Source organism: Tympanuchus pallidicinctus, unplaced genomic scaffold (assembly GCF_026119805.1).
Source record: "Tympanuchus pallidicinctus isolate F22 unplaced genomic scaffold, pur_lepc_1.0 scaffold30, whole genome shotgun sequence".
NCBI classification, from domain to species: Eukaryota; Metazoa; Chordata; class Aves; order Galliformes; family Phasianidae; genus Tympanuchus; species Tympanuchus pallidicinctus.
Window position 1 is genome coordinate 5778907 of NW_026294748.1, and position 16495 is coordinate 5795401.

General features: G+C 52.0%; 1 protein-coding gene across 4 annotated transcripts in view; it reads left to right on the top strand.

Moving 5' to 3' along the window:
- KIRREL3 (kirre like nephrin family adhesion molecule 3) overlaps positions 1-16495 on the top strand; it is a 235047-nt gene that overhangs the window by 193379 nt on the left and 25173 nt on the right. For all 4 annotated transcript variants that reach the window (XM_052697088.1, XM_052697090.1, XM_052697091.1 and 1 more), the window contains 3 exons: positions 11179-11336; positions 12442-12592; positions 15693-15798. In XM_052697088.1, the coding sequence (XP_052553048.1) occupies positions 11179-11336; positions 12442-12592; positions 15693-15798 (415 nt within the window). The remainder of the gene's footprint in view (positions 1-11178; positions 11337-12441; positions 12593-15692; positions 15799-16495) is intronic.

Sequence of the window (16495 nt, forward strand, 5' to 3'; positions counted from 1 at the left end):
CCCTGCATCTGCATCACACACAACTCCTGCATCCCTCCCCACAGCACAGACTGCAGTGCTGTGGGGTCGGGCATCGTGTGCAGCTTGTTAGCGAGCTGGCATTGGCATTGCTGCTGTCCCCTTGGCAGCTGGCAGAGAGCAATGAGGCCCTCAGAGCGTGACATCCCTGCAGCAACAGCCCCCGCTTCTCCATCGATTCCCCGGATGAAAAATGAGCCTGAGGCTCTGCAAGGGCAGGGATGGCCAGGAAGCAGGAAAGCATCAGGTGCTCCTTCTGCCTGCCAGCCCTGGGGCTGAACATCAATTCCCCTCCACCCAAGGCCAGGGCAGGGATTGCCTAGGGCAGAACTTCACAACCATCTCGTGATTCACCCATGGGTGTCCTTTGTGATTGATGGCAAGTAGCCTCACCTCAGGGATATCTGCCTCATGCTATGGCAGATGTTGGACAAATGGTCCTCTGGCATTTGGCATTAAGGATGCTCAGGTTAGCAGCTGACATCTCGCATCCATCTGGGATGTGAGAAAGGCCTGAGACCCAGCCTTTGCCCCACGTTCCTTCACCACGATGTCCACACACTGCTGGGTCTCCATAGCCACAGCTGCCATGAGATGAAGACTGTGCTCTTTCCCTAGGCATTGGTTTGCAGTGTGGGACAAGGGTGGGGGTGCAGAGCTTAGCACAGATGCTGCTCTCGACCCTGAGCTCAGCGGGTGAGGTGGGGGAGTCATGGCAAATCATGGATTTAACACCTCTGATGAATCTCCATCGCAGCATGAAATGAGAAAGGAAAAGGTAGCTAAATGGAAGATCTCCCCTGGGCAGCAGGAGGCTGCGGCCCCGGAGTGCTGGGGAAAATAAAAAATACACGAGGAAAAGAAAAACAAGAGCTAGGGAAACCTTGTTTCCTTCAACTAAATATTGCAGAGCCTTTACAGGTTGGGAGGAACCTGGGCTGAGACCCATGGATGTCAATCAGAGCTCCACAGCTCTCTCTCTTCTGCTTATCATGACCAGGGGAGATGAAATCCTATGAGTCCCTCTGAACTTTGGTGCTCTGTCCTTGTACCATGGAGGCTGATATCAGCCATCTCCTTTTGGGAAGTGTCAATGGAGCTGACACTGGGCAGTGCTGTGGGTGCCAACACCCAGCTCCTACACAACACATCCCTTGCTGGTGCTTCCATAGGGTCACCCCTGTCCTGGGCATCTGTGCAGAGAGGGAAATAACCCAAGAAATGATGGGGAGTTCCCAGGAAGTACAGAAAGCAGGAGATGAAATGGAAGCAGAGGGTGAGGTGGATTCCCATGAGGAGAAATGGAAGTGCTCAAGTTTTTGGATGGAGATGCATGAGGGGAAAAAGGGCTTGGTGGCGTGATGTGGTCTGGGCACTGGTGGCAGAACACCGTGTGCTGCCTTCTTGGTGGCATGGTGGAAGGGAGCTCAGTGTTGTATGGCTCAGAACATAGATCTGCCTTGGTTTCTGTGCTGCCAAAGGCTCCATGCATGACCTTGAGTGAATCCTTCAGGCTCGGATCCTGTAGAAAGGAAGAAAGTAGAAGCAGCAGGCAGCCTGGGGCTGTAAGCACAGCGCTGGTTGCAGTATGGCCAACATCCAAAAGAAGGCAGTTCTATGCACTCAGTTATTTGGGGCCAGGCAGAAATGCTGCTGAGTCGTGATGTTGGCCACAGGTATCTGTATTCTTTTGGTCATAAATCATGCTGCCCCGCTGCATGGGGATGCTTTCGAGTGCTCTCTCCCTGCGGTGCTGCAGGATGCTGCTCACAGAGGGTTCAAACAGTGCAGGAGCACCCGTGCAGCCCCAGCAGCTGCTTCATATTCAGGTTGTTGCTAGGGGAGCCCGCGCAGCTTCCTCGTGGTGGGCGAGAAATGACTTTCAAATCAAGAGGCAGCATGCAAAATTGCAGAGGGAAAGTAAAGTCTTTTATGACAGCACGTTTAATTGCTAACAAAGGCAAAAATTGCCCCTCTCTTGTTTGGTTCAGCGGCTCCAGCTCAGACAGCAGCTGCCCCGCGCGCCTCTGATTCCAACTGGTGGACTGAAAAGATGCAGAAGGTATTTAATGACAATGATAATGATTTACATTTATATAGTTCCTTGCATCCGTGGGGATCACAAAATGCTTTATGTATCTATGGATAGAAATACACCAGATAAGAAGTGCTGCATCCATCATCAAATCACAGCCGCTTCCACCGCTCCGGGGCGGGCTGCGCTCTCCTCCCCACTGCTGTGGCACTCGGGGTGCCTCTCAGTAATCCTGCAATAAAAGCAGGTGATAAAACCACTTTAAGAACAACAATGTCATAAAAAGGAGAACCCTGGCTGTCATAAAGCTGCACGCAGGGGAACAGGAGGGGAGAAGGTTATAAATAGGGATCATCGTTGGCATGAAAGCAGCCTGGGAGGAGGGAAGTCTGAGAGCTGCGAGGGGCCGGGGGCTTCTATGGCAGAGCAGGCGCCTCCAGGGGCTGTGGCACTCGGACTCACTGACCTAAGAGGCCTTTTCCAACCTGCTCCCAGCTGCCTGCCTTTGGCCTCTCAGTGTTGTTTCGGGCTGACTCGGAAGCGCCATCCTCAGCAGCGCCGCATGGCTTCCCAAGCGCTCAGCTCCACATTGGCTGCTGGTGAGGGCAGCGTTATCAGCCTGGGAGGGCGCAGCTCCTCCTCCTTATCCAGGCTCCCATCTTATCTAAACTGGTTCAGGTGGCAGAGCCGAGAGAGGGAAACAATTAAGCAAAAGGCAGCTGAAACGCTGACATTATTTCTTAAATGGCCCAAACCTTTTACCTCAAGTGTTTGTTTTTTGGGGGTTTTTTTGTGACGGTGACACATAACAAGGGAGAAATGGGCTTCTCCAGATTATCTCACCCATCCACACACACAGACCTCCCCCCTCTCCTCCTTCACACCAAAATATAAATCTGTTTTAACTGGTCCTGTTGGCAAGACGGAGAAATAATTAAGGCGAAGGTGGCTGAAATGTTGATGTTATTACTGTAATGCAGCCGCCTGTTTAGTTTCTGTGCCGATGAAATGCAACCAGGGGAAAATCAGTTTTAAAGATTGCCTCCCCGAGATGCAAATTGAGGAGCGGAAACCATGTAGTCAGGAAGAAATGGTCTCAAACCAGGAAACATTTCAAAGTCGGTGACAGTCTCTTAGGGGCTTTTAAGACCACAATTTACCTTTTGACTGCATTCTATTTTCTCTGAAATCCTTTATTTCCCTCTTATTTATTGACTGGAGAGACAGCACAAAAACGAGAAAGTGATTCTCCAGCCGCTGGTCTTAAAAATCCATAGAAGAAAATTATTCTCCAGGGGCCATTTTTTTCGTTGTTGTTGGGCGCTCGCTCGCTCGCTTGATTTTCTTTTAGCACTCTCTGTGAACCGGCGCTTAATTGAATCACTTTGCACAGAGCTGGGAAGCAGTCGGGGTCGGTGCTGTGGGCGACGAGGGGTTGCGATGCGAGGAGTGGGAGCCCAGCAGCACCCAACCACGGTGCAGTGGGATCCGAAACCCCACGCGTCGGGAGCCAGCAGCTGGGGGCGGCTCTGCTGCAGGGGGAGCAGCTCCAGGCCGGCATCCCCGCATCCAACTTTTGGATTTGAATCCCTGTCCTGATGAGCATCCCTCAGAGATTAACGTCCCTCTGGATTAGCATCCTTCACCTTGATGAGCATCACTCTGGGATTAGCATCCCCTCATGTTCACCCAACTGTTTTAGCATCTTCCTTCTGCGTGAGCACCCCACTCTTAGATCAGCGTCCCCCTCTTCAATCCCTTCCAGGCCAACATTCCTCTCTTGGATTAATACCCTTTAATGACTTTCTCTCTCATGTTTTTGCACCCCCCAGATTGGCACCCTTCTCTGTGCAGATCTGTGGACGAACCTCCCTGCCATTTCTTTGCACTTCACACCATGCAGAGGAATCCCAGTGCGTTCTCAGGTGCTCCTCTTCAACCCTTCCCTTTCTGCTCCTCTTCCCCAGACCCCATAGCATTTCCACCTCCAGCAGAGTGCCCCAGGATGCACCCCCAGCACCTCCGTTGCTGTGCTCACAGCACCCTCTCCTGTCTCAGCTGCCTGCACTGCATTTCCAGCTCCCTGCATTGCACACTGGGATCCTGTGCGCAGGGTGAGGCTGTGGGTCCAGAACCCAGGGCTGCTCCTCAAGCTCTGCAGCACTGCTGGGAGAACTGGGGCATATTTAACTAAAAGCCATTTCTAGCGGAGGTTTGTTATAATTACTAATTAGATCTGGTTATAATTATCTCTCTGCAATCCCATACCTGCCACAGAACAGCTCCACTTCCTCCTAACAATTAGCAGAGAAACTCTTTTATGATGCGCTGGGTGATTACATTGCAATCGCCGCACTGACTTATTAAAGGAGGGCTGATATTTACAGAAGAACAAATTAGGCTAAAATTAACTAGAGTAAATGAAGAATACCAGGTTTCTCATCTGCTTCCCTTTCTTTCTTGCCTCTGGGCTCCCTCCTCATGCTCTCAGTACAGTATTGAAGCCCAGCACAGCAGAGATCCCCTCCTTGGCCGTCCCTCCGCCTACCTGTGCATTCATTCAGTGCAGCAAAGAGTTCACCACAGCACTACAAACAAGCCCAGGGCAGAGGAAGCAGCATCCCCTTTTCCATTGCAATGAGTCCTATGTGTCCAACTCTGATTTCTCTGCCTGTCCCGACCCCCAGTGTGCTTCTGGTGGGATCTGCAGGCAGCTCTGCAGCAGGGTTCAGCCCCAACTGCTCTGTGCACAGCCCACGGCACGGCCTTTTTGCAATCTCAAATAAATTCACCTGGAGTCATTTGCTCTGAGAGCCCACAGAGTTGGCTGGAAGAGGAGAGCAGAGGAATTTGTGTTTCTCATGTTTCATGTGAGCCTTGAAAGTTCGGGCATGGGAAAACCCGGAATGCCTTTTTTGACGCCATCCCCTTTCGTTCTAAATCAGCACTTCTTGTTTAGCAAAACTGACCTAAATTTCTAAGCTCAGAAATAACCAGAATGGGAAACACATCTCAATGCAATCAGAGCTCTCCAACCCGCCCAGACCTCATCTTCCCCTTTCTGCTCCCAACAAAATGCTCTTTCCCTCTTTTGGTAGTGCTGGGAATGTTCTGTCCATGTGCCATACCATGGAAATCCATCTTTGGGCACGCAGAGCTGTAAGAAGGGCTCCTGCAGCCCTTCAGATGGGATGCATTGAGCATCTCGAGCAGCATTCCCATGGCCATGCACACAGCTGTGTTGTCTTTGTCTGTACCCAGGGGGCAGCTGGACCGCTGTGCCTGCTGCAGCATCCTGCAAGGGCTGAGCTCTGTGTTTAAGAGTGGGAATAATGGGAAAGGGCTGCTGGAGCCCCTCAAATGAGGGGCCCCCAGAGGTGGAGGGCTGGATCAGCATTAGCAGAAATAGCATTGCATCCTCTGAGGCTGCTTTGGTGTGACTGGTGGGGTCATTTCTGCTCAGACCATTGTGGTCTGAAGGGTAATGTAGGCTTAGGGGAGGTGCTGCCTTCCAGCCCATGGCATTTCAGGGATCTTAGAGGGAGGAAGAATATCTCAAAGCAAAGGAATGGGTTTGGTGCAGTGGGGATGTGCTCAAAGAAGAGCAGCCAGAGGGGATCCCTTCCCAACCAAGCTTTGAAAACTTGGGTGACTGGTCTTAAAGAGGGGTTTGTGCAGTGCTGAATGGCCTCAGGCCAGGTTGCATGGGGGAGTGCAGACAAGGGCATCCCAGGGCTGCGCCTGTGGGACCGAACTTCTCCATACTGCGTACACAGAGCTGTGTGGCTGCTGATAACCAGCTTCAGAGGGCCGAGACGTGTCAGCACTGGGAACATTGTGATTGATCGCAGCAGGGCTGTGCTGGCTTCCTTCAGAACATCTGGCCCTGGCCAGTGTCAGAGATAAGGCAGTGCTGTGCATTGATCAACCCCATCCGATGCGTCCCAGCTTCATCCGTAACGATTTGCTCTGCCCTTTATTGCTTTGCGTGGCTGAAGGACAGAGCGCTGCGCTGAGGTGCAGCCTTGGCTTTGTGGCTATTTCATGGCAAAGCTGAAGTCGGTCCCTGATGAGGGATTTTGGGGCATGGGACTGGGAGACTCCGCCACCCCATGGAGCATCCTACAGTCCTACGTGCCACCCTAATACCATGCATGCATCTCCACCCCAAAGTGCACCTCCCTCCTCCACCCCAGCCCCTGTGATGGCTGGCTAAAGCCATGGCCTTTAGGAAAGCCAAGAGAAGGTGGTGGGGGCAGAGGGCCATGCTCTGGATGTGCCCCATCATTGGTGTCCTTCCAGCTGGGGACACCCAGGTCCCATCTCAGCACAGCAGTTGGGGATGCGGGCGATGTGCAGTGTGGTTGTGCATCCCCATGTCTGTGCCTCAGTTTCCCCTCACTGTGCACCCCGATTGCACCATGCTCAATGGGAACTGCTCCATCAGCTGTGATGGATTTGCTGGATTGGTGTTTTCCTTTTAGCTGGAAGAGGAAATGTGGAGTTTGTTGCTCCTTGTTTTGAGAATCTTTCAAGCAGAAGATCAATACCCAGGCAGCCACCTGTGCGCTTTGTCAGAGCTCGGAGGGGCTGTGAAAACTTCTGCTTTTTCCTCGTAGAAAAGGTTTTTTTCAGTAGAATACAAATGCTCACTTATCCCATGTCAGATCTGCTTGTGTTTCCTCTGACAGCCCTTGCGGCCAGAAATTGGGTTTAATCCCAGTGGGGATGGAAAAGCCCAATATTTAAAAATTGTTCATTTGCTGGACAGGAGCTGAGATCATTAAGGGGGGGAGGGAAATGTTGTAGGAAATCTTAGCGTGGAGGTTGGCAATGTGAGGAGGGTCTGTGCATTGCGGACAGATGGAGCCAGCAGGAGGGCTGTGGGGTGTGGGAGGCACAGAGCCACCCCCCTCCTGTGTCTCTGTCCCCTGTGTGGGATGGAGAGGCCACATCACTGCTGAGCCCACCCACACTCTCACTGCCTCCAACACTCACCAGCCAAATAGGACCGAGGGAGAGATGCACTATTTAAACTTTCATCACTATTTTTCTCCCTTGCTCCCCTTGTTTCTTTTGATTTATTTTTCAGCGTGTTTTCCCCAGGCTGCACTGCCTGCATCTTTTTCCTTTCCCTCTGCCAGGCAGCTTCCAGAGAGTGCTCTGCATTCTGCAGGCTGCCCTCTGCCCCGCTCCATTGCCACCCTTCCCAGAGCACAGCAGGGACTGGGAAAGCTCTGGACTGTTGGGCACTCAAATACTGAGCAGCTCACAGGAAGGAATGCTCAGCAGATGTAGGATGCAAAGGGACATCTGACTGACCCCATCTGCAGACTCAGTGCTGTCCCCCTGCAGTCAGGTCCCTTTTTTCCTTAGCTGCCAAGCTCCTCTGCAAAGGAATTGCAATGCTAGCTCCATCTTTCTCCCCAGTGTCCAACTATTCCTTCTTATCCCCTTCTCCCAACCTTCCCCAGTCCATTTACCACAACCAGATGGACTCCCTCCCATGCTCATTTTATTTGGTAGAATGAAGGCAACCTCATTTGCTCCCACCCAGCAGGGAAGCAGCTCATGTCATCCCTTGCTCCCTATTTTGGAGAGGGATGCATCTTCCCAGGAGACTGCAGGTCACACCCTGCTCCTTGCAGGCTGCAAGCCTGGTCCTGGAGCATGAGGTTGAACCTGCAAGAGTTTGCTTTGCAGAATGCTCCAGCCAGCAAGCAGCTGCGTGCAGATCAGGACGGTGCCCATATACGCTCACTCTGAGCAAGTGTAGCATGATGCCCTCATAAGCTTGACTTGTCTACAAGAGGCAAACATGCCTCCTTGACAAGCCTGCAGTGCACATCTGAATACACAAGCACTTCTTTGTGCCAGAGCAAAGTCTCCGGGTCCCTCTGGCTGCCACTGAGGGCAGGCAGAGTCCTGAGGGTGGCACCCCGCAGTGCGCTGGGATGCTCATAGTGTGCTCAGACCTTCCGCTTCAGGGCTGGCAAACCGCTGCTTTGTGATCACTGCAGGCATCTGTTTCTGGCCTCGCACAGAGCACTGAACACCACCCAGCCCTCCCTGAAGATGAGCAGCACATCAGCAGCCCTTCCCCAGGGAGGAGTTGGGCTCACAGCAGCTTGATATTCCTTCCAATGCAGCGCTTGCAGCGCTCCTCAGGGGCCACTCAGCAGCTCCATCCCCGCACCAGGTGCCATCCCCAGCGGGGGCACTTTGGAAGGGATGCTGGCACTGCCCACAGGAGGATTTGTGCACCCCAGCCCAGGAGCTGCCAGCAGCCACACAAAAAGGCAGTCGGCGTTAATTAGGAAGCGGCACTGGTGGCAGGAGGGCCTTTTGCTTTCCCTACTTGCAGGAGGAGACTCCTGCCTGCAGGATCTTGTTATCTCAATAAATATTGAGGGTAATTGAGGCTCCGTCTGCCTGCTGCAGAGCTGTCCAGCTGTCTGATGGCCAGCGGCACGCAGACACGGATGCTCATTCTTGGTCAGAGCAGTGTTAGCCTGGGGTACCAGCTCAGTGCTAGAGATTCTGTGTGGTGCCATTGGTTAATCACAAAGGTAAAGCTTGCAGGCAGAGCTGCATGAAGGAAGGCTTCTAACTTAACTCACCAAGAGATGGAAGTGCTGTGCTTTGACAGAAAACTGTGGTTTTGATGACAGGAAGCTTGGCATGTTTTCTTCTGCAAGTTTTGTTTATGGTCAAAAAAAGAGCAGATCTCCAGCTTGAGGCTCTGGAGGTCTGCAGGTCCCTCCCCAGAAGGTCCCTTTGGAGAGGAACCCCATGCATTTCGTCCAGCTCTGCCCGTGGAGTGCAATGGTTGCCACAGCTGTGCTCTGCTCATCCATCCCTGTTCTTATTCCTCATAGATGTTCCAGGCATATGAAGGGTAACTCCCTGCTCTTTGCTGTCAGGACTGAGAAGCCCACAACCCCAAACAGCTCTTCCTATTTATATCCTGTATTAATCAGGAAGGCACTTCTACCACTGCGTGATTAAAAATTAGGAGGCCAGATTCCGTAGTGGTGCCTTATAATAACAACAGTCCTGGGAGCACGGGATGAATAATGGATCACGGCTCCGTGCTGCCAGCTCCTTGCTTCCCTTTATTCCTTCCCCTCTTCATCTTCTGTTCTTCTCTTTCCCCAGGCTGGAGTTGGGCAGGGGAAGACGTGCATCCCCCTTCACTTTGCAGGAGTTAGAGCTGCTGGGAGACGTTGCTGATTGCTGTCAGCAGCCCCTCTCCTCCTATGCTTGGTGAGCCTGGTGACCACCGATAATGCAGGGCCATGTTTACCTGTGGATGAGAACCACTTGGGAAGAAGCAGTCAGGATCTGTTCTCTCCTTTTCTCTTCCTCACCCCTTCAGCAGCTCCCAGGTTTTCTCCTAATCCAGTGGGGAAACAGAAACAACACAGGTTGGAAAAGTGGGTTTGCTGGCATTGGGAAGTCACACCGGAGTGGGGCTGTGATGTCCCACAGGCTCCATCAGCAGCGTTACAGTGGCACTGCAGAAGGATAATCTGGGTTGGAGGGAGCAGCCACTGGCAGGACATCACCCAGGAATGTCCAACATCCCCGTGACAGCCCCTTCGTTTCATTCTGAAAGGCTCTTCAGAGCAAGGCTCGTGGGCTGGGCTTCTTCCTTCTGCACAAGATGAGTTTCCAATATTTCACAAGCTGAGGTCAAATTCAATTAATAGCTTCAGTGAGGGGGAAAAGAACGACTGGAAGACATGTATTTCTTCTTTTTTTTTCTTTTTTTTCTTTTTTTCTTTTTTTTTCTTTTTGGAAGGTGTATAAATGCATTCAGTGAAATGGCTGTTTTAAAAAAAGTGAAAGCACTTCCTTAGTAGTTAAACAGCACCAGAACAAAGCAGTTTCTGCATCCCCCTGTTCCAGGGCCTGGCGCAGTTTGACCAACCCCCAAAACACAGATTTTCACATTTTTCGCTCTTGTTGCCTGAGAAATACGCATTCAGGATCCATGTAGAAAAGCTTTTTTTCCTTCAGTTCTTGGGTTCCACCCGCTGAGCCGAAAAATCCCATTACTCACCGAGTTTGGCAGATGCCTGTGTGAGCAGCCTGGTGTGCAGGCAGCACGTCTGCTCACTGCAAGCCCTGCGCCGAGGCAGGCAGTCACCTCTGGGTTGTCAGAGAGCATAATCCCCTTCCAGCTCCTCGCTGGGCCTGTGGGAGCCAACAGGGAGCTGTTAGGAATGTTCCTGGGCCAATGGAAGGGCACAGCTCAGTTTGGGCATCGCACGGCACCAGCTGTGAGGAGAGAGCAGCCCAGCTCTGCAAACAGGGCCGGTGTGTGGAAGCATCTCTGCTCCAAAGAGCAGCGCTGCACTGCACAGCTGCGCAGGGGGTCATCCGTGGGGGTGTTCCAGGGGCACAGGGATGTGGGACGTGGCAGTGAGCATAGTGGGGTGGGGATGTGAGAGGTCTTCTCCAACCCCCGTGATTCATTTGGGAATGCTTTTTCCCCCTGCGCATTCCTGCACAAGATGGGAGCCCAGCCTCCCGCCTTTCGCCATGCTAAGGTGCCAAGCTTCAAGGATGGTCCCCAAAAAGTCACTGTGCCCCTTATCTCCTTCTTCCCCAGCCGACACAGAGATGCTTTTGGCTGCGGTAGCAGACGGCTGTGCCCTGTGATGAGGATACAGCTCACACAGGCTGTCAGACCACGGCTGCTTCAAAGGCATGTTGAGATCTTAAACATCTCCTCGCCGCCCCCAGCAACGCCTGCTTTAAGGGATAGAGATGCTTGAAAGACTTGGCAGTGGTGAGCCTGAGCGAGAGGAATTTCAAGCCTTTTGTGCAGCCAGAGGGTGGCACAGAGGATAAAGTGAAAGCAAAAGGAGGATCAAAGCTGCAGGAGCATGCTCAGCACTGCTCTGCCCCTCCGTAATGAGGGCTGCCAGGGGAGCCCTGCTTGAGGCACTGCTGATGCTCACAGTAAGTGGGCTTTGACTTGAGAGTGTCCCGTGGGGAAGGTGTCACATCCCCATCACAGCCACTGACACGGCGTGAGCTCCCAGCCCTGGCAGCAGGTTTGTTTAATGCTCTCACGTCGTCACCTCCTTCACACCCGTCATGTCCTTGCCTTGCAGTTCCTCCAGATGACCCCATCATTATGGGGGGACCCATCATCAGCCTGAGAGCAGGGGACCCCCTCAACCTGACCTGCCACGCAGACAACGCCAAGCCGGCAGCCTCCATCATCTGGATGCGGAAAGGAGAAGTCGTCAATGGGGCCACCTACTCCAAGGTGAGGCAGTGCGTGCTGGGGACCATTTGCTCTTCCCTTGCTTCAGAAAGGGTCCTGGGGTCCTCTGTGCAGCCCCAAAGCCATCAGAGCAGCACCTTCGGCTCTGCAGCCTGTGTCATTCCATGCAGCATCCCCAGTGGTATGACGATGCACCACCAGCTGGTGATGAGGTGGGCTCTGCCCAGAATCTAGCTGGCTTTCTGCATGCTCACATTGCTTATACATCACCTGGAACACCAGCTTCTGCCCCCCAGAATCCCATCTGGGTGTTACGCTTGTATTGCTCAAGGAGCAAAGCCAGCACTGACCTTGGCTGTAGCAGAAGCTCTGAAACAGAAGGGTTTTTTTCCCAGTGACATATGTCCCCGCCTCTAGCTGCAGTTTTCTATGAAAAATTGTCAGGGTTGTTGGCATTTTTTAATTTAAATGGAAAGCCTTTATTGGGTCATAAAGGAAAACATCAAAGAGCAATCAGCAGTGCACTCGGAATGGGTGCCCACATGTTCTCCTGTTTATCAAAGCCTGATGCCTGGTAAGTGCTAAGGATTCAGGAACACTTGACATTTCTAATGAAAATTTCTAAAGCACAAAATGCAAGGCACAAAATGGGTCAGTTTACAGCCATTTGTAATGCAGGCAACTTCAAAGTTCGGAGTGAGACGCATTCCTCTCGAGCTCCTGAAGACCTTTTTCATAAACATTTCTCCCCACTGCCATTCAGGCTCCTTCCAGCAACATCCCTGGAAAAAAAAAAGCCAAAATCTTCCCTTTAAGCCCACACCTCAGTTTACATCTTTCTGGTTTTTTTTTTTCCTAATGAAATTAAAATCCAACCCAGATTTCATTTGATCTGGATATTCCACTCAACCAAGAAGACACACTGCTCAGGTTACTGATCGCCTGAAACCATTTGCTCCAAGTGAGAATTCCCTTTTTTCCTCTGTGTTTCAAATCCAGCTGATTTGTATTGCAGCCTCAGTGCAGTCACAGCCGGGCAGCACAGATGAGGCACAGCTGACTTAAAGACCCCAAAATTCCACCCTACTGGAGGGGACAGCAGGTAGCACCTATAGCCACCTCTTTACATCTCCGTGTCCCTTCATAGACCCTTCTCCGCGACGGCAAGAGGGAGAGCATCATGAGCACCCTTTTCATCGCCCCCTCTGACATTGAGAACGGGGAGAGCATCGTCTGCCGTGCCACCAACAAAGCCATCCCCAGTGGGAAGGAGACCTCAGTCACCATTGACATCCAGCGTGAGTAGCGGCCAGCGGCCGGTCCGTGCCACCCAGCCTCCACCACAGGAATGGGGATGGAGATTTCCTACCACTGGTGCAGAGGGGTCATGGGAGCATCACAGAATGGCTTTGGTTGGAAGGGACCTTGTAGATCATAGAACCATGGAACAGTCGGGTAGGAAGGGACCCAACCCCTGCCATGGGGCATCGTGCTGCACAGGGCCCATCCGTGGCCTTGGGCACCTCCAGGGATGGCTGTTCACAGGGGTGGATGACCACCCGTCCTCATAAACCCCATTTTGCAGCTCCCTTCCCACCTCTGCAGCAGCCGCTGCTCTCAGGCACGCCCTGACCCTTCTCCAGCCGGGCTTCATCAGCACACACAATTCCTCCAGCTGTATTTACCAACAATTTGCAAATGCAGGGTGCTCAATATTAGCATGCCAGCTGCTTTCCAGGGTCCAATTAAAACTGCCTGAACAAACTCAAGCACAGCAGAAAATTCACCATTTAAGATTTGCAGCTTCTTGCTGCCGGAAGATTAACGGGCTCTTGGGTCTCTGTATAGCATGTCCTGACAGAAGCGGGCAGATAAAATGAGATAATAGCACGGGTTATTTCACAGCCTGCAAACAGTGACAGTAGCTGGAGATGCACGTGCGTTCTCACAAGCAGCACGGAGCCAGAGACATCATTAGGCCGTGCAGTGCAGTGCAGGAGATGTGAGCTGCATCCCTGAGCCTGACGGGATCTGATGTAAAAGGACCCAACAAGGAGCACCAATTTCCACTCTGAGCCATTAAATACTCCGTGCTGTGAAAGTAATAATAATAATATCCTATCTGGCTATTAAAAGTATGTTGTTCTTAATGGGGTCTAACGAGGATATCGGTTTCCCAAGGCTGTCTGGGTGTTGGAGGGGTAGGAAAACACCGGCATGGATTAAGCAGCCTGCACTCTGCAAAGAGGTGCCTGGGTTTGTGTCCTGTGCAGCACAAGGCTGGCTCCCTTCAGTCCTACATGGGCACTGCCAGTCTTACATGGGCAGCAGGGAAAGAGCTGAGTCATAAACACCTTCACCTTCCAAAAAAAAACAGAAAAGAGAGGAAAAGGAACCAAGGAAAAAAAAAAAAGCCTGAGTCTGTAATGGAAACACTAAGCAACTCCAGCTGGAACATCTGTTCAATGTGATTTCTGTTCCACCAGCCACATCAAAGTCAGCCTCCTGTGAGTTATGCACCGAACATCACAAGTGGGATTAAAATCGTGTTTAATAGTTTGATATGCCATAAACTATTTATACTGCCAGAGCCCAGTGGCTCTATGGAAATTCATATCCAGCGTGCTGGGATGGGAGGAGCAGGGTTACTGCTTATCCAAAGCCATTTGCTCCAAGCCTACACGTGTGTGCACTTACTCATTTTTCCACCTTCGTTTCAAGGCAAGAAGGGATTCGAGCAGGTCCACGTTTGGGTTGTGGGCGACTCGCTCTGCTGGCGCTTCTCAGCCTGGCAGTGCAGCAATGCGTTCCCTTCCACGCTTTCCACCAGGGATGAGGGCTGGAGGCACCACAGGCTGCTTCCAGCTCCTCCTGCTGCTGCCTCGCACCCAGCACGGCTCCTCCGGGCAGCGCAGCGCCGGCCGTGGCTCTGCAGCGCCGGGTCGCTGTGCCGGCAGGGATGCGCGCTTTGCCCCGGCTCTGATCCCATTGCTCACATTAATTACAAGAAGCCGGGCACTCTAACCGAGTGGAATTACATCCCGATGAGTGACTGTTCGTCTCTTTTCTTTTTCCCCGTAAAATACCCCCAAACATTCACTCACACCGACGCTCCTCGCTGCGGTACTGGGGAGCCCGAGCCCATTTGTGAAAGGGAAGTTCAAAGACTTTAATTCATTTCCTTCCCTCCTTCTCTTTTTTAATTTACTTTTTTTTTATTTGGAGTGTGAGGAGGGAGCCGGGCTCATTTTAATACAAAGAGGCTCCTCTGTAAATCGTAGGCGCAGCCACTAAACCATCAAACAATGGGGAAGCTACTAAAGAGAAGTGTGATTCATACTTAACAAAGGAAGGTGATTAGCTGTTGTTGTATAACAATGGGGAAGTGTCAGGATGCCGGCGAATGAATTAGGAGCACGCTATATATCTCTGGGCTGTTATGTTAGTGAAGCTCATTTATATTCCCAACTGCACCCATCTTTATTGTGATTTGAATTGCACATTTTAAAATGAGATTAGGGTAAATTGAAAATACCTATAATTTCCCGTCATAATTTCCCATCAGAAAGGCAGGTGGCTCTGCTGGCAACAACTCGGGGCTCGGCTGGGTAAATTGCCATGGGGTCATGGGGACGCAGTGCAGGGTGGCACCCAATGCTGCTGGGCTGTCGGTGAGGATGGGGCTGTAGGGGTCATGAGGATGGGGGCGGAGGGTAGAGGTGGCAGTGCTGTGTTGCCCCATGGAGTTTTTCTTCCCTTTAATGAGCTCTCGTTCTCCCTACCTCGAGCTGGAGGTCCACCACCCCCCCGAGACACCAGGAGAAATTAAAATTGTTCTGGATATTCTTATTATCCATCTCAGCGCTGCACCCTTTTCTCACTTGCTTTCATCAGTTCTCTTCTAAATTTTGTTTGCTGCTAAAGCACTCGGATGCTTATCTTGTAAAAGGAAAAGAGAAACAGAGCGGCAGCCGGGAGAACCGAGAGGCCTGTGACACCAATAAGGACTTGGCAGAGATGATTAGGCTGATGAAAGAGCAGAAATGCCACTTTCAAGCTAGCGGGTAGACAAAAGATCATCATTACCCAGCAAGATATTAAATGGGAACTCTTCAAAGCGGGTTGATTTCCTTAAACGGGAATCAGAGCCTGTGCTAATGGTTTTGAAGGGAGGTGCTGTGTCAAGCAGCGCGCGGCGCGGCAGCCGGGAGGGAGCAGCTTGGGTTGGAGCAGGGATTGGAGGCTGTGAGGAGAGGAGCCCCAGAGCAACAGCACAGCCTCGTGTGGCCCAAAGGGGTCTCACAGCCCACTCTTCTATGCCCTCAGAGCTTCAGTGCTGCCCTGACTTTTGCCTTCCACGCTTGGAAGCATGATGGGCTCATCCCTGTCTCTTTGCAGACCCCCCCCTGGTGAACCTGTCCGTGGAGCCACAGCCGGTGCTGGAGGACAACACCGTCAAGTTCCACTGCTCTGCCAAGGCCAACCCCGCTGTCACGCAGTACAGGTAAGGCAGCTCACCGTCACCTCGCCCCGGGAGGCAAAACAAGGTAAAATTCATGGGTGGAGATAAAGGGAGCTCGATAGCACAATATAGCGGATATGCAGAACAGGTGATGCACGACGCAGTTGCTCACCACGCGCCAAGTGAAGCCCAACCAGTCCCCACCCCCCAGTTTTACTGCTCAGCATGATGCCCTACGGTATGGAATGTCCCTTTGGACTGGTTGGGCCAGCTGTCCTGGTTCAGTCCCCTCCCATTATGCACCCCCAGAATGATCAGGGTGCTATGAGAAGAAAACCCAAAGCACAGCCCCATACCGGCTAATAGGAAGAAAATTAACTCCATCCCAGCTGAAAGCAGGACAGAGGCCTGGCACGGATCTGGCAGAGCCATCTGTTTGGGAATGTAATGAGAAAAATGAGTGAAAAATCTATTATGTGAAAATTGGAAAATGCCTTTTCTTTGTGCACACTCTTTTGTGGTTTGAACAATACCACTGCAGTGCCATCAGTGGGTACTCGAGCAGCCGCGTGCAGCCCAGCAGAGCTCAGCAGGGAGGCGTGGGCTGGAGCTGCACTTTGGCACTGGAGAGACCAAAAAGAGGAGAATCAGAGGGGGAGAAACACGGACAGAAGGTGGTGCAGGTGCTTCACAGTTGGTCCAAACAGCCAGTGCTGGAGGGAGTGATGAGTAGGGTGCA